The 24135-nt window shown below is 39.9% G+C and overlaps 1 protein-coding gene across 5 annotated transcripts in view; it reads left to right on the top strand.

Annotated features, from left to right (window-relative positions):
- The window catches only part of TRMT9B (tRNA methyltransferase 9B (putative)), a 124057-nt gene that overhangs the window by 79304 nt on the left and 20618 nt on the right, over positions 1–24135 (top strand). The window contains exon 1 of one of the 5 annotated variants that reach the window (XM_052779984.1): positions 17947–18076. The exons of 3 other annotated variants lie outside the window; for them this stretch is intronic. In XM_052779984.1, the coding sequence (XP_052635944.1) occupies positions 18045–18076 (32 nt within the window). In that variant the 5' untranslated portion in view covers positions 17947–18044. Of the gene's footprint in view, positions 1–17946; positions 18077–24135 lie in introns of those variants that run through there. One more of the 5 variants, XM_052779986.1, reaches the window with a different exon arrangement.

Raw genomic sequence — 24135 nt, 5'->3', positions numbered from 1 at the left:
CAGCTGCTGTATATAGAAACTTGTGTGCAGTGGATAACTCTCTTGACATTTTTTTGTCATGGAACTCCGGGTCTTTTAGAGTGGTGGCAGGTCAGCAACAGCAACATTTATTCACCTACAGCTCAAAGCATGTATTTGTGTAAATTGTATTGGGTATTATGACAAAGGTAAAATCCCTGTGGACCAGACACATAGTTGGAAGGTAAATTCTTAGTTAACCTCACAGGTGGAATGGAAGCAGTGGAAGGTCATATTCTAGCCCCACTGTTCTCAGTGCAGTTCTCTGTGGTTTACAGTGGGATAGGTAGGGATACAGCTGCTGTATGTGCAGGATCAGCTGACAGGAATATCAGACATTAGGCCTTATTTCTTCTCAGTGTTTCAGGGCCTAAAGGAATCATGTTGATATAATGAGAGCAAAGACTCTAGATAATTCTGAGGTGCTTGAATATCTCCATTCCAGAAGATTTGTTTGTTTTTATTAAAGTAGATACAACATGCAATTTAGTTGATAATAGCAGTGTTGAGCCCTGAAATTAAGCAGCACAGCTAAGGGAGGACTATGAGGCGAAACACTTTTCATGTCTGTAAGCACAGACTTCAAAAACCCCCTCTTCCCTTGAAATCTCTTGAAGATTGCCATCTAAAGGGAATTTTATATAACTGAGTAGAATACTGGGTATTTTCAAAACTCCTGGGGGAGAATCACAGTAATGTAAGAACCGGTAACTTAAGATTCTTGTAGTTATAATTACTCTGCAAGAATCACCTTTTTCCCCAGGAAGGCAGCAGTAATCATGATGCACCCTCTAGAAATATATCCAAATGTTTCTCAGTGCATATCACCTGCAACTCTAGGTCTAATGACTCATTTTCACAATGTTTTTACTATCTTCTTGTAATAGCTTTTCTATTTTGCTGAACACTGAAGGTAACTCATGGAGGAATTGTCCTCCAATCAGGCTAACAGCCATTCACACAGCTGCTTAAAAGGATTTTAACAGGAGATGCTTATTCACTAGAATGTCTCACTCAATAAATTGTGATTCTGCAAAATGTACACACATTAAAATCTTCATGCACGTGAGCTGCTTCACTTGAACAGTGACTATCATTCAACAGTTAGAGAGCTAAGATCATGACTCTGAAACTTTTTAGTCCTTTAAATTTGGTAGTTATTTCTCCAGCATTGGTAGTCATGACTTCAGGGGGTTTGAAGAGGAACAGAGAGCAAATCTAAAATTTCAAAGTTTAATTCTACACCTTCCTTAATGCTTTCAAATACAAATATCAGCAAAATATTTGCTGATGGGTTTTGACTTTGGAATATAGTATTTTCCTCTGATCACTAAATGTGGCCTTGTGGCCATACTGTAGGACTGCAGTACATTTATCAGGAGTGTAGCATGACGTCTTGGAGAAGCAGCGGGAAGAAATCTGCTGCCTCCTGCCCACTTCTTCAATGAAGGCGTTCTGAAGCCTGATACAGTATTTCATTTCAAGTTCTGAGTTCTCTCACTTTGACTGGGAGGTTTTTCTCGGATCTGTGGGAGGAAACAGACATTTTGTGACATACACATTTCTGAGAGAGACCATGAGAGTCTACTATTTGTGTATAGTGAATCTAGACACAACGTGAAATGGGACCCAAATCCCATAAGGTAGCCTGAGGCCAATTTTTTTTAAAGGATGTGTATGTCAGAAACATGGGACAATAGGGAGCTGGGCTGAAATGATGCATTACAGTTGCCTCTGTTATTCACTGGCGGGTTGGCTTGCAGTGTAGCTGTGTAAGTGCTTTAGTTGAGATGACTGTCATAGGAGTACAGCTGTTCTGCTTTGAGGGACAGCTCATCTGGACCAGAACAGATGCTTTGAGTTGGAGCAGAGCCTGAGCTGTGAGGCCCAGCTGGATGCTAGCTGGCTCCTTGCTGGTCAAACGTCTTCTCAAAGCCAGGCGTACTGGGAGGTGCAGCACAGAGACACACAGATATCTTTGAACGAGCTCAACCTGGCTCCAACTTGGAGTATTAGCCAGAGTTCAGGGCTGGCCGTTGTAGACTTGGCAACAGAGTGTTCCACAGTGACAACCCTGAAGCTCAGAGAGGGACAAGAACAAAGTGGCAGTGGTCCCTGTACTCTTGGAGGTAAAGGAGATGACCAATTTTTTTTTTGTATACTTTACTTTTTAGCTTAGACAGTGATGTGTTAACGCACAGAACAGGCTTGAAGCAGCACTATGGCCCCAGTCAGTGTGCTGGGAAATACTCTGCAGCACTGGCTTTGTGTGTTACTCATGCACATCTCTCCTACATCCTGAACTCCTGAAGCTATGCAGGCAATTTCCTGTGTAGATAAGAAGTAAAAGATTATTAAGGAGGCAATAATTCTACAGCAACTGAAGGAAGGGGTTTTCTGGTTATATTTGTTGTGGATCAGGATAGAAGATAAAGTTTTTTATAACTAAAATATTTTAGAATAAATGTGTTTGTTCTTTTTAAGCATAATTTATTACATCTGAGAAAGCAAAGTTGGCTTCTGTACAGAGGTTGTGTGGGAGACCTTTTCTTCTCATGGATTTAGCCACTGATATTTAATGGCATTAGATGCTGTTGAAACACAATTGTCATTGGGTTTGCTTATATTTTTGGAGACTAGAGAAGGTGCAGATAAGGCACTAGATGAGCACTGAGGCTCTGTAATATGTAGCTGTTAGGTGCTTGCCTTGCTGCTTAGCTTGAGCACTGCCAAAGTTTCTTTCAGGACTTTCAATAAATCCCTAGGATATATTATAAAAAACATTGATAAGAACCCACTACTAATTCCCAGACAATGTCCAATGAGAGAGAACCATAGGATTTCTTAAAATAGTGCACAGAGAATAGGATGAAATATTGTAAAAAGCATTTGGAATACTGTCAAGAACTTTATGACACAGACCACAGCCAAACTGACATATTTCTTGCTATGACATATTTTCATGTAAGAATTGAATATAACATGTAAATTTTGTCCTTTACTGTATGTTTAAAAGAGCCTGTGTAGTCCCTACCACTAGCAGGATTCCAGCAGATCCTCAGCTGCCAGGAAACAGAAACATATAGCTCGTACCTGAGGTATGGTATAGATATTGAGACCTAGCTCCCTGTAAAGTTCAGTTTTCCACCAATTTGCTACAGCATCCTCATTACCTCCTGTATTTATAACCTTCTTTACTTCTTTGCTCTCTAACTGTCTCAATTCCAGAGGATTTTGGGGGTATAATCTGTTGAGAACCTTTCCCCAGTTTCAGAAACAGCTGCTGCATATATCTAGTAATTGCCACACTTATCAAGAAGTTTTTGGGCATCTAAAAAAAGGCTGTCCTGCTTGTTGCTTACATGCAAAACCATAGCATATTGCAATTAAAATCTTCCTCACTGCTTCTCTCCCATGAAAAATGCTATGTGTGCAGCAGGTAGGCTATCAAGTAAAATCAGTCAGATTAGGAATTCTGTCTGCTTTGGTTGAGACTGGGCAAGGAAAATATTGGTTTGAATGGCAGATGATGTATAAGATGTGATTTCTTCTTTTGTTTAAGGAAAAATAAATCCCATTAACCCATCAGTTCCAGGCTAGTCTCATAAAAAGGTCTAAGGACTTTCATTTTTTCTGCAGTGAATTACATATTTATGTTCAAATCTATTGGACATTAAGAGAAAAAAAAAAGCAAAACAGTTTGTCAGGAATGTCAGCTTCTGTTCAAGATAGCTTTGTCACAGTGGTTACAATTCTATTACTCCCCTGCATGCCAAATCAATCAGAAAAGCTTGAAAAATAATCAAACACGCATTTTTAAAAGATTATTACTTGTTTGAATTAGCCTCCAAGATTCTTTAAATAGCAAAGCCCACATTAGGGTTTTTCTAAGATACTGTTCATGTGGCCCAATTATGTTAGATTTAAATAGGCTACATACAATAGCTTTTTATTTTTGTAAAGTACTGTCAGACCAGTCAGAGCCAGACAATATAATTAGCATTTCTTATTCCCTGGACAGTCCCAGTAAGGCTGTTACTAACTTTGATATCATCATGGAGGATGACTCAGATACACTGGTAGATAATTTTCCATTGTAATTAGGTGCATAATTTCTAGCACAAAATAAGGCAGATAATTAATGCCTCATATTTTATTTAAAATATTTAAATCTTACTAACTCTTTCAGATACTTTTACAGAAATGATAAAGTGAAACTGAAGTGTAAAACTCTAATTGCTGGATATCAATTATAAAAAGATGTATCTTTCCCTAAGATGCTAAAGTAAGCTTTAAGAGGAAGTTTACATAATGGGGCAAGACAGAAATTAAGACTAATACTCTGGCAGAGAACAGTGTGAAATCAAGACAGAAGGCAATGTCCCTGAACAAAGGGACTTTGGCTAAGAATACAGAGGGGTTGCTTCCTTGAGGCAGATGTAGGTGTCATAGTGCTCATCATCGAAAGCTCTGCTCTTTCAGACATTCATCTGTCTCATGGCACTAACAGTTTGGCATCTGCCAAAGCTCATCCATATGGTGAGATTTAAGCACATAAGGATGGCATTCATAGAAGATAGCACGTGAATCTTCTGGAAGATGCGAATAATGAATTGTGTGGTTTTAGAAAAAAATCTACATTTCCCTAGGAGTTAGATTTCCAGATCTGACCTATTTGGCTCTTTATCTACAATTTCCTGGAAAAGCCTAATCCCTTTATTTCAAAAATTTAGCCTCATATTCAGGGATTCAATAAAGCTGATTTTCAATGCTTTCCTCTGACAGAGCGAGCTGAAAAGAAAGCTTTGTGCATATGTCTACAGTGTCCCCTGAGGTTCAGTGCAAAGTTACCTTGACTGGGATTTAAGTGAGCTAGCTCAAGCGTTGAGTGCGGTCTACCTATGAGTGTGGATCTCCTTGGTAAGTAAATTAAGCCCTGTGTGTTGAAATTTTGCTCAAGATGGTGAACAAAGAGGTTAGATACTGATGTCAGAGCCATTGGGGACTTGTAAATATATTGAGAGGCAGACAAGGCAAATCCAAATGACTTGGATCCCAAGAGCAATGGCCATTCCTGAAAAGGCAATGTTGCACATTTGTGGTAGGAAGCAAAGGTTGAAGAAAGCAGCCTGAGACTGTAGGACAAGAGCTTGTCCCTCAGAAACCACCAGAGGGAGGGGAAGTTATAACAGAACTGTTCTGTCAGACCCTAAAAATAGGCATTTTTATCTGCGGCTACAACTGAAGTTGCTGCTCTTTCCAGACATGTTGCTGAAAACTCCTAGAGAAATGGGGGATCTCGCTAGAAGATGAGAACTCACACACTGTTACTCTTGTTTCTTTCTTTGTCACTGATGCCGTTATGCTTAGTGAACATAGCTGTTTGCAATGAAATTACTCATGCATCTGTAGATAGCTTTGTAAGTGACATCTTTCTGATTAAACTGCTTTGAACAATAATGACCAAAGAATGCGGTATTTCCCCATGTTTCTGTTCTTCCCAAAGAGAAAAAATTGTTGGTCATGTTTTTTTTCCTTTCCAACAAAAGAATAGACTAAACTTGCCACATCAACAGTAATGACAACAAAGACTCTTCTTTAGGTCAGGCAGCATCATCCTTCTTATGGTTAAGGAAAAGAACCTTCTCTGTCTAGCCTTTATAGTTGTTACATTTTCTTTTTTGAGATAGTCCTTCCTAAGAAGTATTTATGTACCAATTCCCCTTCTTTCTTGGCTGGAAGCGTATGTAAGTTTTTCTTACAAAGCAGAGCCAGCTTTTCTGGATATCTAAAGAGGCATATTTTACAAAGGCATATATTTTAGCTTATCTCAAAGTTCTGAAAGGATTTTTGCTGGTCTGAGGGACGAATCAGTCAGAGATGGCAAAGAGTGCCTTCATGCATAATTGTAAATGATTTATGAATCCCAGGTTTTCATCATGGCATGTTAAAAATTCATATGAACATTAGATTTAAAATTTAAGTATCTGAACTAGCTGAAGCACTTCTGCAGGCTTGTAATCAGGCAGATATATAGCACTATACACAGCAAGGGAGACTTGGGACTTGTGTCCAGATCATCAGATGTATTATGTAGCAAACTCTCATTGACAAAGAGTCTAAATTTGGTCCTTAGATAAACACCTTGGTGTCTCCCTTTAATCATCCAAGGACAGAATACGTCAGTAATATATGTTCACTCTCAAGCAGCCTGATTTTGCTTAACTTAAGGTAAATTTCTTTAGGCAGGTTTGGATTGGTAGCCAATAACAACTTACTCAACTAGAAAGCGCTACTCTATGCGAGTGGTGGTAGTGAAATCGAACCCTGCATTTGCTCTTTGCTATCTTTCTGGTTCTGGAAGAAGTATAAAACAGTAGTTTTGCCCTCAATCATCTCTTTTAGTCAAATAACATAGCTTTGTTGGGGCTATATTCCTCTTACTTGACCATCGTCATCTGAACGCTAAGTATGTTCTCCAATTTAGTTTGTTGAATTAGCCTTTTAGCAGACAGTATGAGGCACCCCTGGAAGGCAAGTCATCCCACCTTTTTAAGAATGGGACAGACTGCCTTGTGGAGCTGCCTGTCTGTCTCTCTGCTATCCATATGGGAGTCTGGACTGTTAGGTAGGTGAGTACACCTGGTCAGACAGGTAGCTTTAGTACCAAGTTAACAGAGATGAAACCATCCGAGATATCCTTTTTTTTTTTTTCATTGAGGGATCTCTAAGGTCCTACTTTTGTATAATAACAAAATATTGGCAAATAAACTGCTAAGGAAAGAGTCTGCTAGTATTCTCTTAAATTCTTAAGAAATCAAAGTTATTGACAATGGAAGTAAACAGAGTGCTCCATTTATCATTTAAAACTTTTACCAAGATGGCAAATCAAATATCTTGTGATGTGTGCTTGTGAGATTTAATTTGCTAAATTCACTTCTCTGAAATTCCTGGAATGAAAAGTCTAATAAACTGAAATGCCTCAATGTTGCCAAAAGGAACAGCTCTTTAAACATTAGGCTTGAGAATTTGTGTGGGCTGGAGAAAAACTCGAAGGGTTATATTGTCTTCATTGTATTTAAATTTGAAATTCTAGGGAGAGAGTATTCTAATGTAGAGGTGTTATAGTTCTGAAAAAAAATGGGATAAAGGAAAATGAAAATATTTACAAATAAAGCCTTCTTACAGAAGAGAGAAAAAGCATTAACTGATATAAGTGTAATGTAAATGTTTATATTTTGAATGTTCTCTGCCAGACTTTGCACAAAATATCAAATATTCGAAGATATTTAAACTAATTGTTTACCTGACTCCAGATGGTAAAGAGTTGCTCCTTGTTGTAGAAGTGAGCATAATCATCACAAGTATGTGCATAAGTAAAAAGGAATGCACCCAGTTCTGTAATATAATTTTATAGCTCATGGCTTGCCCTTGGCTGCATGCTGATTTGAGGCATCTCCTCCTATGAAGGGGCTGCTTGTGTAAGAAGAAGCTTCAGGTAGATGGAGGTATCAGATATTGCACCTTAGTTCTGAGAGAAGGTGCTCTGATTGTCACAGGAATGGCAGTTCTCCTCTTGGCTGATGATCTTCTGGAGAGTGGAGAGTGTTGCATGAAGAACATGCCTGCCACCGTCCAACAAGTGGTTTGTGTTTCAGACCAATAATTTTTCTCTGAGCGAAGCAAATTCCTTCAAAACTTGCTCTCTCTCCTACTCAGAGAAGACAAACAGATAACATTGCTGAAATATCATTTTCTCTGCAGAGCCCTGAAAATCCTTAGAAGTAAAACAAAAGTAAAAACTAACTTCTGGGGCTTGGAGGTGTAACACAGGAACCTGTTTCCTTTTCCCTGTGTACAATCACCTCAAATATATGCTGCCGTCATTGGGACGAGTCAGTCAGTCATTTTTGATCTAGGCCTGTGCATAGCAGAATGTACAATTTGCATCCGCTTTAGGGTGATCCTTTGATCCTGACAACTGTATGTCCTGAATGCACATCAGCACAAGTTCTGGAAGGGTTTTGTTCACATGATCTTCCTCCACAAGAGAACCACTTTCTCACAAGATTCCTGAATAAGGTCACCCATGCTCATGGAAAGGCTTTAGAGACTTTAGGGTATGCTTAAAAGTTGTGACACACCATACCTTCCTGCCATAGTGCTGGATTCAGCTGCTACGACCTGGGGTGGTGGGCGTTTTGGGCTGGGCTGTCCACTAAACTCATCTCCAGTCTCAGATATGAGGTTGGGGTGCAAGGGCAGAGCTAAATAGACAAGGCAGAATTGTAGGACTGCTGACTGATGCTATACCACTCATACTACTCATATGCTTGAAAAGTGATTCAGATGCTTAGATGATGAGTACAGGTTGAGAGTCTGTTTAGAACAGAAAAATACAGTGAAATGAACAAGTGAGACACATACACAGAGCAAAAACATTTCATTTGTCACAATACCAAACAGAAACTAGGCAAAATATCATGACTCTTGGAGAAGAGCACTGAAAATTTCTGATGAATATTTGTTTCTATTATTATAATACAGTATACATATACATATGGTATAAAGCAAACTGTGAAGTAATACAAGTGAACTACTAATGCTGCAGTAAAGGTGGCTGAAATTGTATTAATGCTTCCACAAATATGTAACGTTAATCTGTATGTAGTACACTGAGGAAAGCAAGTCAAATTTGTAGTTGGGCTGCTTGTAAGCATTTATTAAAACAGTGCAAGAATCTCAATGGGCACTTCACGTTAGTAGCACGTGCAAATTTGGGGACAGAATCTGATCTTATGATTCTTACTCTGAATCAGTCAAAAAGAACACAATTTTTTTTGAAAGGTTAGGATTCATAAATGTGAACATCCCTATATTCTGCCATCTGATCTGCTCACTGAACTCCAGCTGAATAGGTCTGAGTAGAACTCATATTCACTAAAGGGATCTCAGATATTCACTCAAATGAAGATACTGGGGCTCAGTTCAGTGGCCTATGCCACTTCAATGCCATTTGTGATGACCTAGGGGATCCTGCCAGGCCTCCATAAACTGCGGCAGAAGGACACAGGTCTTGTACAGTTCCTGCATTGTATTTTGCAGTCTTGTGGGGGTATTTCAGGTGCACAGGCCCCTCTCTGTAGCCATCTAAACTGAGATATCTTCATCTGTGAGGAAATACTTGAAACTCAGGTTATATAACTAAACATATCTTCAAACAGATGGCCCAGCAGCATCCATTTGTCTGATTTAGGGGGAATTGTATATGTTGTCCAAGTGTAAATGCAGGGATGTGCTTATCAAGCTCTAAAAATCTGTGGATGCAGAACTAGTGCACAGCTATGTGACAAGTGTGATTGGTAGTGGTTAAACTGGTAGAAGCAAAACAACTTACTGTGTAAGCATATCCAGAGAAGGTAAAGGCTGCATTACAGTATGAAGATAGTAATGAGATAGCTGTAAGGATCGTGAATGATACATGATCATAATACTGTACAAGCAGAAACAAATTTTCTGCCTGTAGAAAATAGGAAAGTAGGGCGGGAACGTTCTTCTCGCCACACTGTTCTTTTATGCACATAGGAATAGCTTTAATCCACCTCCATTTCCTCCTCCTGGTTTTCAACTAACCCATTGCTTTCCATGAGTGAGCAGCTTTCAGAACTTGTCATCTCCGTTAAGGCCATTAGCAATTGCTTCAGTGGCATCTATTAGATCTGGAAAGAAAAATCTGTTTTATGGAATACACAGCTTTTGTTTGTGAGGGGCGGGCATGCCTGAGCTGAAGCCATATCAGAGAAGCCACTGCCCATGACAGCAGGGCATAGGATTCTTTTCAAGTAAACAGGACATAGGTCTACATCTATACTGGCAAAGATTAAAAAAACAATAGGGGCTTGGGCTCAACCACTGTGCTCCAATTGTCTAAACTGTTTAGCTGTTGGCATGCTTCCTGCGAAATTTTGGCAGATCGTCGGAAAAGTAGGTAAGTCTAAAATGGTTAACCATTTCAAAGTCTATTAAAGTTCTGCTATGCATTTTGGGTGATCTCACCAGTGTTAGGATCTCACTTCAGAGACACAAGAAAAGTGAACCCATAGCTTTAGTAAAGTAAAAAAGGTGCATTTTCAAGATGAGAAGTGAAATTCAGAAAGATGATTTGTTCTAAAAAGAGAAAAAAAGTGTTGTCAACAAGGAAGTGGAAACCTCTGGTAAAGACCCAGCTGGAAATTACAGGCAACTCCCTTCAAAATCCAGTTAGTTCCTTAATTCCCTTTCCCAGTACTAAAACCACCACCTGATAAAGCTGTAGCTAGCAGGATAGCAACTCAGTACTTACTGCCCCTGTGACTGCAGTGAGTCCCCCAGTTCAGCATGGGTCTTCTTGGGAAGGAAGGCTGTAAGAGAGCTATTGCCTGGAACGAAGAAGAGAAATTTCTGAGTGAGGCTGGGTTCTTTTCTGCCTAAACCTGAAGTAGCCTGAAACTGCAAGGGGCTGGAATAGCAGTTCAGCAGCTTGTCAGGATTTCCTCCAAGATTTTTCTCCTTCCTGGATAGCATATTGAAAAGTTTTACATATGGAAAAAGAGTAAGATTCCCAGGACCTAATAATGTACTTAATTCCTATCCAGAGCACAGCCTAGAGGTGCTTTCATACACCTGCACACCTGCAATTCTGTGGGCTGGGAAGGAGGCATAGGGCAGGAGGGACAGGGATTTAGAAGAGTAGATTCTGGGTAGAACATGATATACAGTCTTTTCTTCTACCCCCCAAAGTCAAATTTTTTAGGCTTTCGGATCTATTAATCAGACGTCTATCACAGCATTGGCTGGAGACCCTTTTTTTGTGAACAACGTATTATTTGAAGTTAGAGATAGCCTTTGAGAAAGATCTTTTAGGTGTGTTCTCCAGAACGTCACATCATCGTTCTTCAACGCTCACTTCCATTTCCACTTGCATTGTTGGATCTGAGTTTCCTCTTGCTCATAGGAGGGTGCAGAAAGGTAGATTCTGGAATGAAATGGTCGAGGGAGAAGTTTTTGGTGAGAAGGTGATATACATGGATAGAGGTTTGCCCATCCCATCCCCCTGCTGGGGGACCCATAACTTAATAGGAGTTTTTCCCAGATCTTAAGAAGCTCCTACTTAATTTTAGGTTAATTGTTATGGGGGTGAGAAAAAGGCACATTTTTTACTAAGTCTCTTGTTCCAGACTGAGAGGACTCTGCAACTCTTCAACACATGCTCTTTGCTTGGATTTATTTTTAGTAAGGTTCTTTTCATTTTTTTGTTCATTTTTTTTCCAAATATCTTCTCATAAAGGTAAATTAAACTTGTGAAGAAGGGAGAGAAAATCAGTTTGATATTTGCTATCAAGCATAAGACATTTTGCTCTGTTACTTTAACTTAAAAATGGGCAAAGGTAAAGGAACAGAAAAAAAGGTCCTGGAATACAACGGATCTATCAGTCATCTCTAAGAACCACTTCCAAAAAAACTCCCTTCCTTCAATCCCTTTTTAAATACAAAGGAGCGGAAGAAACACTTTCAGCATTTCACTGGATAGAGTATGCAGGAGGAATACTGTGGGAATAAGTTTAGAAATACTAAGAACTGAGATTCAGACTCCTCGATGTTAACAGCTTTTTCCCAGGAAAATGGTTTCTGCTGGGAGCTCAGGGCACCAGAAGTCTGACATATTCACAGTACCTCTGTGATAGTAGATAGTTCAGCAGAGAAAGACAATATTTAAGGCCCAGCATATTCTGAACTCTTGTGCCATCTGAAGAAAGAAAAAGATGAAAAAGACGCACATGGTCTTCTTGTAATGGATCTGGGTCTGCTGTGAATATGGGGAGGCTGTGGACATGCCATCTTTCAATACTGTCCATGGTGTAGCCATAGGTGGCTACCGCTAGCATGACACGCATATGCACAACCTTTTAGTGGTGCGTGATCCATTGTATGGAGGGACTGATGGGATGCTTGCTTATTATATTTCTTTCTGTCCTGTATACCAGATACTGGTTTTAAGCAACATTCAAAAGCATTTGTTGATGTTTCTGTTTTTACAGTGGTTTGGTCTTGCTCAATATACTAAAATCACATGAAAACTGAGCCACATACACCTACTTCCAAACTGTGTGTGTCATGGTCTGCATGGTATGTGAAACTGATAGCAGTCATTGTATCTTTCAAGGTCAGTAACTCAGGCATCAGAAGACCCAGCTGTATTTTTTCAAATTCTAACTAGATTTGTAATGCACCTGGTAAATATCTGCCCTTTCAGGAACACAATTTCACTTCTGCCAATATAAGCATTAAGAATACTAATGCAGGTCAAGTAGTTTACTGTTGATATGAGCAACAGCATAAGTAACCCATAATTTGAAACTAAAATGAATAATGAGTGGCTGCCATTGTATGATTTAAGACTCTCTAAACAAAACAGAAGGCAGTAAGGAAATCCAAGAAAAAGGTTACTGAAAAGACAAAAGAAAAGAACGTTACAGCTGAGTTGCTTTTCTAGCTTTAGCTGTGACACTGCGGTGGGAGAGCAACTGCAGAGGTGAGTGGAGCCTCAGAGAAAGGATTGGAAAACCTATAAAACCTGACGAGAACAAAGAAGCTCTGAATCTCTGCGTGAACACTTTTGAGCTTAAGGAGCTGAGTCTGCATGAAGTCTACTACCTCCAGTTTCCCACATCTCCTGGGACAGCTGGTCAAAAGACTGGTAAGACCCTGTTAACAGACTGTGTAGAGTCAAATTTGCCACCATATGTAGACAAATCCTTTCTCTGAACAATGTGCACCGTGCTGTTCTAGTCTGTTTTAAGCTGTTTCTAAGCTGAATGACTAAAGCAGTCTGGGATGGGGATCGGCATCTAGAAAGCTAAGGTGAGCTCTGGCTTTTTCATGGATTTTACGTGTGTTTTGGGACAAATAATTTGATGTCCTGTGACACAATGATTGTTAATAACTTCATAGAGGAAGAAAAGTTTATGCTTTCCGAAGAGAAGTAGGAGCATTAGAGGCCTGCAGCTTCCTTGACCCAGGAAAGCACAAGGATCTGTGTTTATTGTGCAAGTGCACTATTCACTCCCTCTTTGCCCTCTTTTACCTTTACTTGTCTCTAAAGCTGAATTTCAGTTCATACTGGAGACATTAAGTGAAGTGCATTTTTATTATATGCTTCAATTTAGATCAAAATGTCAAAACACTATAGGAAAGTAATCTTTTTTCTTAGCCACAGAGAGGAAATACATATACTTGAAAAGCCTGTCCTTGTGAAATGTCTGCAGCCCTTTTTCAGAGGCAAGAAATTTAAGTACTGAGTTCTTTGTCCTGCAAAGAGACTGCCATTGAATAATAATTAGTCCTTGTAAGGTAAATAAATCCAACTCTCCTTCCCTGCATGCCAAACAGGGTCTTACGGCTTCAGGATACTGGGATGCAGCTCAGGGTCTGACAATATGCCACCCTAATATCTGTAGTGTGTGGATGTCAGCAGTCCTGAAACACTTGTGTTCCTCTGTCACCAACATAGTTAGAAACAAAATTATGTCATGTTGTTTCTGCTTGGCATTGTTATTTTATTAACTAATGCTCTGTCCCTTTGCTACCACAAAAAACCCCAACAACTTCTTCTGCTACTGAAAACTGACATTACAAAACAAGGGAGAGGAAGGTTGATACCAAAATGAAACTCAACAAAGCAACTGTATAAAAAAAAAGTATTCTCAATCTGATTGATAAAGACAACAGTCTCTCTATGTTCATCTTTCTTCCAAAATTTTGACTTAAATAATTTTTATTTCAGTCAAAGCTAAAATATGTATGAAGTACAACTCACCAGAGTACAGATTTTACCCATCCTTACTGTCACCTGGCAACATTTTCTGCTGATATAATTGATGTATTTGGTCCATCTATGGATTTGGGGTTTGGAGTTGTACTTCCTGGAGAATAGTCAGTGGGTCTACTTGGGTAAGATAGGACATAGATTAAGGATGGCAGAACTGGCACCTCAAGGAACCCTGCATTTTTATGTGGATTTCTTGGATCTACTATTGCATTTCATAATAATTAATTTCCAATTAGATTTTCTTCTACACCATTACAGTTGTATCTCACTTTAGTCTCTGATAGTGAAACAAGAAAGGAATTTCACTCTCCTGTGGTCAGTTCTGCTTGCTTTACCTCTTGCAACAACTATATTGAAATCACAGAGACTCATACTGGTGAGGTAAACGTAAGTTGTCCTGTAAAGCTCAGTTATAATACTCAAGTATTAAATAATAGTGCTTAGCACTTATGCAACTTAATGCCTTATAATCTTCAAAGCACTTTACAAATCTTAACTAGTTAATCTCCACAGCAGCTCTGTGTGGTAGGTTATGAAGTCCACATGTTAAAAGTCTCCCAAAGTATGAGCTTGCCTGCATGCTAAGCCTATGTGAAAAAATATCTGCAGTTACGTCCCTGAAGTCATGAGTGTTTAATTTTACTGGACTGTAACATGCTTTGCTTTCAATAAATTAGCTCTGCTTTTTTATCCCATTCAAGATAAATCCATTATAACCTGCAGCATGGCTCAGCACACAGTATTATCACCATTTTGAGAAACTTTTTTATTATTAAAACTCCTCGAAGCAAATAAGCAGCAGAGAATCTGAATCTTATTTAAGAAAAGAAGTTTCTAGTGCCAATTATTGCAAAGAAAGTGTACAGGAAAGGGTCAGAAAGTCTCTAAAGACTGAAGCACTCAGGAGAGTAACTACCATTTTTAGCTACTTCTTTTGAAAATGTGAGTTTTGTGATCTTGAGATTGACTGGCAAACAAAATATGCTTATACTCGATTTCACTGGGGAACTTAAGCCATCAGAGAACCCACTTCATTTAGGAAATAGTATGTTTTTCTAGCTCAAATTGTCTTTGAATTTTCATGTTCCAGAAGAAAAAGAATATTGAATAGTTATTGCTTTAGCCTGTTTCAGGTCTAAAATTTCCCATGGAGTAGAAATACTGCTTTTAGTCCACTGTAATAATGCTAACTTAGTGATAATGTCACAAACACCACTGGTTCCAGTTTTTGTTAGTTCTACTGGAAAACTTTTTAAAACAACATTACAGTTTGAAGGTAACGTTATAATTCTATGTGAAGACCAAATTCACCAACCAAAGATGTAAGTTATTAGCTCATGATTACATCTCAAGCATCTCCATAGAAAATAAGCCTCTGAAAAGTTTTTATTCTTTGTAATACCTAGCGTGGAAAGGAAACAATGGCTTTGACTGGTGAGGCCTTCTTCCAAGAGAAGCAGATAGAAAGTAGATTTTTTGTCACAAATTAAAAAAAAATCATCAATTTTCCAGAATGTCTACTGAGACAGAGCAGCATTATTTATAAATAAAGTATGATCCTTCCCCTCCAAGACATCAGGCAACTTAATGCCTTCCTTTTGCTTTCATCTACAACTGTCTCTCTCTGTGAAGCTTGTAATTTGAGACCTGATCCTTTGTAAGAAGGAAGATCTATGATATTTTGAAGACTGACCTCAATTCCTTATTTCCTTTCTGCTTCAACCTGGAAACTTTTGTTTCCTTGTTTTTCACTCTTCCTGTCTTTGTTTTCCTTTCCTTTCATTTTTTCTCACCTTTGGAAAAAAATCACAAATAACCTTTGAAGGAATAATTAGCAGTCTCTGTGACCCTATGGTAAAAACCTTTACCTGATTCACTACTGAAGTGGTTATCTAACAGTAAGAGTTTCAGACAGACCAGGGAAAGAGAAATTTCCACATGAGAGATGGTAAGGGATGAGCAGAAAAGAGACCCTAGAAAGTAAAGGAATAAATGGATGGGAATACAGGAGGAGATGTAATTAGCCACTCTCACATGCTTGCCACTAATTTCAAATGTTCCAAATGGAGCATGGTGTTCTGCGGACAAGCTCATAATTAAGTACAGAGTTGCAATGCACATGCATAAGAGGTCTGAATTAAGGTTTCATGGGTAGCCTTCTGGCTTTCCCAACCTTTGGTCACTTAATTTAGTGACCTAAATCCTTTTTAATGGAGAAAAAAATTATTTTGATGAGGTCTTTTAGTTGTTCAGGGAGGGGGGGTTGTTAAGGACTGCAATTTATTATGTAATTGTAGATGCATAGTACTTAAAAGGAAAAATTATTCTAATTTTCATTCTGCCTAAATTTGTGTACCATGCTGAGACCTTAATACCTGTGGTTTTTTTCCTGAAGTGCATTAAGCTACATGACTAACATCTGTTTCAAATGCATCAGAAGCAGGAGGTCTGCCAGAGAATCTATAGGACCAGTAGATAATCATGGTTTTAAAGAATGTCCAGAAAAGATTAGGTTCTAAGCGGAAAGGCTGCATGAATTCACCACAGGAGAGTTTTAAGAGACTCTATATCAGAATCTTTTTCTAAGAAGGTTAAATTTGAGGCAGTTTTTTCAAACTGAGGAGCTTTTAGAACAAGTCAATAATTATGTCAACAAATAACATGGACCAGATGGTATTTGTACTTGAGGAATTTTTAGGAAACTTGGGTATGAAGTTACTGCAGGTGCTGAACTATGAATGGTTACGTGTAGCCTTTTGCTGAAATCAGCTTGGCACCTGAAGACAGAATGAGGCAAATACGATGGCATCTTGCAAAAAAGGTATCTGAGAGAATCTGGGAATAGCAGACCCTAATTTGTCTGCACCAGTCAATTTAGGTGATGCTACATTACAGAATTAAATTAGCAGACATACATGGAAGTATGGAATAACAGGGATAAGTCAACACAATGTTTGTACAGGACAGTCATGTCTTATAGATCAGTCAAAGCTCTTTGAAGGAGTTAAGCAGGTTAATTATGATTTAGCCAAGAGCCCTGGCTCTTGAATACCTTGATAATGAAGACCAAGAGCTTCATTGTTACTCCATAGCTTTGGTATGTTTAATAGAATATTAGGTTCATATGTCTTCAGTGTAGTTTTTCTCAGCTTGTTCTTATAATCTTCCTGTGTCACTGTTGGGTTTTCTTTAGTTCAGGTGGGATTGTCAAAATAAAAGGAACGTGTATTCCTGAGTCATTTTGGCAGTTTTGAAAACCCCATCAATACACAATCGTGTTCCCATTATTTCCCCATAATCCTGTCTCCAGGTACCTTCAAAGCTGATTTGAGCAAAAGGCTACGTACAACAGTAAACAGTTCAGTACCTTCAGTACTTTGTGCAATGCTGTGCCGAGTTCCCTGCCTGTCATGCTGGCTCGTACTGTTTCATCGCATTCTTCTCTATCTGTAATCTCTTATACATAATTTATAAGGTCTTGGGACAGGACTATCTCTTTAGCTCGTGTTTATAGCGCTAATAGTAGCGGGGTCCTGGCACATGGCTGGGGTTCTGTGTACTTGTCTAATAAACACCTATAAATACATGAAAGTATAGAAACAACCTGCCATTTTTAGACCACTTTAATAGGAATCGGGCACAGGAGTAAGGGGGAAAAAAAAATTCTTCACCCTCAACACCCTCGGGATGGGAAGCCTTGCAGGCAGGACCTAGTCACAAAGGTTAGCTTTGAGCTTAACCTTTAAATGAGGGAGGGCTAATCCTCCTTGGCCGCTTTTATCACCGGCAGGGCTCCCATCAACCTCGGTTTAGAGGGGTTTAGGGGGTCCCTGCTGCTCCCCCCCCCCCCCCTCAACGGAGCATCCCACCACCACCATCATCTCCGCCAGCACCACCCTCCTCATCTCCTCGCAGAAGACGCCCAAGGGATGAGACAAGACGGCAAGGAGAAGAGTTAAACAGGGCATTTGATAGAACCCGGCCCTTTTTTTTCCCCGCCTCCTCTTGCTTGCGGGGAAAGAGGGGGGGGGGATCGGGACCTGTCGAACGGGGGTGGCCCCCGGCGGAGAGGCGCGGGGAGGGCTTCGCCCTCCCCGCGCCTCTCCGCCGGGGGCCACCCCCGCGGTACGGCGCGGCCAAGCACCGCCTCCGCGGCGGGATGCAGCCGCCGCCACCGCCCCGTGGGTGCAGGTAAGGGGCGGGGGGGGTGGGATGGTGATGGGGGGGGGGGGTAAGGAAGGTGGCCGGGCTACGCGGGGAGGATGAAGAGGGCAGGCCCCCCCCCCCCCGCCAAGCTTTCGCCCCGAGCTCGCCTTAGGGTTGAAAAAAAAAAAAAAATTAAAAAAAAAAAGCAAAAACAACCCCAACCCCAAACACCCCCCCCCCCCCAAAAAAAAAAAAAAAGCGGCCGCTGAGGGCTGGCGGCGGTAGATATTTTTTTGGCAAATTGAGATGATCCTCTTAAAAACGCTGCCCGCCGAGCCGGGAGTCGCCCCTGGGGCGCTGACCCACCCCGGGACGGAGGGATTTCGAGATTTAACTAATTTTTTTTAAACCCCCCCCCCCCCATTTTAACTGAATGGAGCCGCGGCTTGCAGACCCAGGAGCTAGCACGGATGCTGGCGCTGAATTTGGCGTAGCAGTTGGGGAGGGTAGTTTTTAAGAGACGTGGGGGGAATTTGCAGCAGAAATAATAAGTTTCTCTGTGGTCGCCTGATTAATTAAAAATGAAGTACGTGCTATGCATTGGGAAACAGTCCTAAGCAATGATCTGGAGCAATTCTAAGCCGTAAGAGTTAATTTTTTTTTTTTCCCTTTCCTAGAAAATTCGAAATAGCTAGGTATTGCCTTTGTAAATCCACATAGAGCCCTCAGCGCTGCAGAGTGTTCACTGCTTAATGAATGTTTGTAAAGGGATTTTCATTCCCACTGAATGTCAGTGGGAGCAGCCAGAGCTCAGGGAGTCAGGTCACCCGCTCCTCTTCTTTTGCAAAGAAAGAAGGAGCAGAATTACTTCAGCAGCACTGCTGCGTTGATATAGTGCACAGGATGACATTCCTTGCTGATACAGTTGTTCAGGTGAAGCGTGCTTCTGGAGTTTATGATTTTGAGCATGAAACTTGAGAAAGAGATAAGAAAAAAATGCAGCAGTCTCTCCATGAGCAATAGAAAAGGTCCTCTCGGGACTTTCTAATGCTCCATAATGGACCCCGGGGGGTGGTGGCAGTGTTTCATTTTTGTAATTTGTTTTCAGTCTAGTATATCAATATATTTATTTCCATTATATATGCTATTTATAGAGCATGTCTTTGAACCAGTGCATTTTTATTTACTGAGTTGCTTCTCACATTGTGTGTTTGTAATGGATTGCACACTGAGATATTTCAGTGGTGCTTTTTTTGTTTAACTTAGAGATGTGCATTTTGGGTGAATTAGATACCTGTAGGTAGCTGTGGCTGTGCATTTTAATATTGCCTCTGGCAAGGAGATCTTCAAAGGCACAAAACATTTTCAGACATATATATAATGGTAAACTGAACTTGGTGAGAAGAAGAAATGCAAGTAAGTCTTCATCATTTTCTGCATTTTCTAAGGTAAAACAATCATAAATCCACAACTGAAGTTATAAAAGCAAATTCAGAGTTTGAAATCAGCCCTGCTGCAAGGGATAAACACTTCCCATGCAAGCACTCAGGTTGGCAGTTATTCTGCCACCCGTTCTGGATGGATGAATCAGAATATGGCATGGTACAAACAGCATAAGGCTCTGTCCTGAAAAAAGTTATGTACAAATTGCTGTCCTTAGTTATTATTAATAGACTACCTGAGGTCAGTAAGATGATTTACAGTGCGTAAAATTAAGCAGATGTCCATGTCTTTGCAGTACCAGGATCTCTATGGGCAAGTATATAGGTAATAATAGATACAGAACAATCTTGTGTAGCAGAAAACCACGGCTTGAGGGCTGCATGTCTCTTTAATTTATAAAGATTAAAGAGATTGAAAAAATACTTTAGACTTTTATATACTTATGAAGTAATTTTAAAATAATTTTAAAATGAAAAATGAACCCCTTTTGTTTAAAAGTGCTCAACAGTAAAGACGCTGGTTCTTCAAAAGTTATGTATGTACCTTCATAAATGGAGGTAGAAATACCAGCTGAATTACTGGTAGAAAAGAAGTCTAACTATTGAAAACCAAAATAAATATGTATGTCATAGCCAGGCTTTATGTAATTGACTAAAATTCACGTGACACAGAGTCCTGCCTGATTTTTTTTCCTCAGGAAAGTTTAAACATAGCACAGTTGGACCAAAGGCACCAAAACCATATTTTGGTTTGTGTTTTGCTGTTGAAATATATTCCATTTTGAAGAAAACTTTACATTTATATCTACATTTAATCATTTCAGAAAAATTAATTACTTGTGGACCAAAGTTCTTCTAAGAAAATTTTTCTATTGATGGTCCAGATACTGGTTTTTGTAGGTATCAACTCTTGTTCCCCATCATATGATAATCTCTGGGAAAATATTGATTTTAAGAAGAAAAAAATTACATCTAAAAAGGCCATGCTATTAAAATATTTTCCAAAATATATCAAAAGCCCTTTCTTTACCTTAAAACAGAGGGCTTAGAAATATCAAGTTATGTAAAAAGGCATCACTCATACTATAAAGCATTTGAAATGAAACAATCTTTCAGCGAAACTCTGGTGATTTATGGAAGTGAAGGATCTTTTCTAGGGATTTTGACTACAGGGATGCTAAGCTTTCACACTGCCCAGTCTACTACAGCTACGACTAGAAGAACCTGTGTCTGTGACAGTGGCCAGGCACTTCATGGAGGGTTACACCTCGACCTTTTAGTAACAACATAATGCAATTTTTCTGTGTCTAAGTCTAACTCTGAATCCTGATAGGATTACTGTTGTATCTTCGGATGCCTTTGTCAGCTGCATAAGCACCCAATTACTATTAGATAGTACTTAAGAAATAGTTTTGTCTTTGAGCACTAACCTCAAAGACATATAAGACACCTTTTCTTTTTCAAGAAGGCAAATATAAATGCATGACTTCCTATTTCTAACAATCACAAAAAAAATTAGAAGCTAATCAGTCAGATTTTTGAGTTTTGTAGGATAATAAAAATGTAATACTGTCTTTGGTCTCATTCCGATGGTCATCTACTGAGGTTAACTTAATCTCTAATACTGTCTGCCACAAGACCTGTTCTTTTGAAACTATTTGGCAAGTATACTGAACACTGAATACATTTGTATATGAATATTTTAAGATAGGAAATTATATTTTCAGTTATAATAAACATGTGATAATCAAGAGTAGTTTATAAAAGGTATCAAGAGAATCCACTTAGTAGTTCTGTAATTACTGTAATTGTGCAATATTTTATATTTAATCTTGGGATCAAAGGTAACCATTGACAGCCTTAATTTGGGATCCTATTTGATAATGTGCTGCTTATCTTTCTGTCACCAAGGTATTAAGTTCCAGCAGAAGGTGGATTTTCAAGTAACTTAATGTCTTACTTAAGTCAGTTTGTAAATTGTTTTAATTGGGGAGGCTTTGTATTATAGCACCAAGTACAATGTAGGTGCCAACAGTGATGAGCTCTACGGGCAGGAAAAAAAGGAGAATTATACTGCATAAATTAAAACTAATCTGTCTGGAAATAGTAGTCTAAATGCAAACCCAACGTATGAGGAAACAGAAGGAATTTAGAAAGCTATAATTCCAGAATTGTAGGATGACATTAAGGAATCAGATATTCCTATGAATATAGTTTGGCATGAAGAATGCAGACATATGGAGAGGATACAGAGAGTGACAACAATACTTGTAAAAGACCACCTAGACTGATTTATCAGGGAGGATGAAAAGTACTAAATGTTTAAGGCTTGGTTAACTGCTGGTAAGTACAGAGAGAAGACAAGGTAACTGTTTACAAGTATTTGAGAGATACAGTGACCAAGAAGGGAAAATAGCTACGTTTAAAGCTTATGAGTAGTGTAGCATGGCCAAGGGCTTTGAGGTATGGATGCAGGGCTGTTAGGAAACAAACAAACCAACCTGCTGAAAGTCAGGAGGAAATGAGGTTATTATCTGTACTAATTTAGCTGTAGAAACAACCCCTGTGTTAAAGAGTAATAAACCTTGTGAAGAAGCCTTTCAGCCTTTCATTTTTGTTTTTTCTACAGCAGGTCACTGAAACCTTGCTTATTACTTGAAAAATTGAAGTTTCACACTTCATAGACACACAGAGTCACAAGGCTAGGTGTCGGGGCATCATGTCCCTCCCCCGGAGCTGCATCAATTACATCAGTGTATTTTCTGACAGGTGCTTAACTAACTTATGTTTTTAAGACCCCATTGATGGAGGCTCCATGATCTACCCAGTCCACAATTGTTTCCAGTGCTTTTCTGTCCTCCTCCTTCTTTTTAAAATGCCTCACCTGTATCTTCCTTGCTTAACCCACTATTTTTTGTCTACCTTTCTTTTTGGAAAAGAGATTATTCCCTCCCATTTTGCAACAGCCCTTCTTGTATGAGAAGATGGGCATCTCTTGTCCTGGACAAACAATTTGAAACAGCTGTCTTTCCCAGAGGTTTGCTTGATTTCTGATCTCTCAGAGATTTACAATGACCTCTGATCACTCTTGTTCTCTTCTGTAATATTCTTGCTTGAAATCGGACATAGTAATCAAACTGATACGTCAGCAGTGCTCACTGTAGGAGAAGGACAATTTTATGTAACTTGCAAGTATCTGCCCTATTTTTGTGTGCTGGTCTTCATTTTTTTGGAACGGTATATTGCAAAACCCACCATAACACCATAGCATGTATGGTGTTAAATCTGTGAAATGCTATAGCGCCCAGGTCCACTTCTGTAGAACTGATGCCAGTCATCCCATCCTGCCTCCTTCGGTCTTTATTTGTGCAATTGGTTATTCTTACCTAAATGAAATGCTTTGCTTTTGTCTTCTTCAATCTGTTAAAACACTTGAATTCTAATACCATTATCCAGTGCATTTGAACCCCTGTCAGTTTGGTCCATCTGCAGATGTAATGCTACTTTCTAATCCATCATGCAAAGAAATCACTGAGAAGTATCCAGAAGAGACTCCTGAACAGATTTGCTCAGGGTATCCTTCCTGTGTGACAATGAATTGTTGATAAGTACACTCTAAATATTCACTTCCGAATGGTACCAACTTCTGCAATTTCTTCTAAACCAACTGTCCCTAATTTGTTTATGAGAATATCATGAGACCAGGGACTGTACCTGTTGCCCACAGTTTCTCAAAACTACTTTCTTGTGGCTCTGAGACTGGCTAACCTGAGGCTGGTGCAATCAGTTCCCTAGAGTACTGTTTATTAGGCTAGTTGTTTTGTGGAATGGCTCCTATGACCGGAGTGTTGGAATGGAAAGATACAGATCACTCCTTAGGAAGCACAGGCAGGGGAGACGAGGAAGGGGCATCACCCTCTAAGTCAATGACCAGCCAGTCTTGAACAGGGAGCTCTACCTGGGGATGGATGAGGAGCTGACCAAGAGCTTATGGGTCAGGATTAAAGGCAGGGCAGGGACAGGTGATGTTATAGTGGGGGTCTGCTACAGGCCACCTGACCAGGAAGACTGAGCGGGTGAGGCCCTCTATAGACAGATAGGAGCAGCCTCACATTCAGAAGCTCTGGTCCTCATGGGGGACTTCAACCACCCCGATATCTGTTGGAGGGACAACACGGCAGGGCACAAGCAATCCAGGAGATTCTTGGAATGCGTTGATGGCAACTTCCTTCTCCAAGTGATAGAGGAGCCAACAAAGAGAGATGCTATGCTGGACCTTGTTCTCACCAACAAGGAGGGGCTGGTGGAGAATGTGAAGCTCAAGGGCAGCCTAGGCTGAAGTGACCATGAAGTGGTGGAGTTCAAGATCCTTAGGGCAGCGAGGAGGGCACACAGCAAGCTTGCTACCCTGGACTTCAGGAGAGCAGACTTTGGCCTCTTCAGGGATCTGCTTGGTCAAGTACCATGGGGTACATCCCTGGAGGGAAGAGGGGCCCAAGAAAGCTGGTTAGTATTCAAGGATCACCCTCTCCAAGCTCAGGAGCAATGCATCCCAACAAAGAGGAAGTCAGGCAAAAATGCCAGGAGACCTGCATGGATGAACAAGGAGCTTCTGGACAAACTCAAACACAAAAAGGAAGCCTACGGAGGGTAGAAGCAAGG

Source organism: Harpia harpyja, chromosome 2 (assembly GCF_026419915.1).
Source record: "Harpia harpyja isolate bHarHar1 chromosome 2, bHarHar1 primary haplotype, whole genome shotgun sequence".
Lineage (NCBI taxonomy): Eukaryota > Metazoa > Chordata > Aves > Accipitriformes > Accipitridae > Harpia > Harpia harpyja.
The sequence above is the reverse complement of the archived record's forward strand: the minus strand, read 5'-3'. Positions and strand labels throughout refer to the sequence as shown.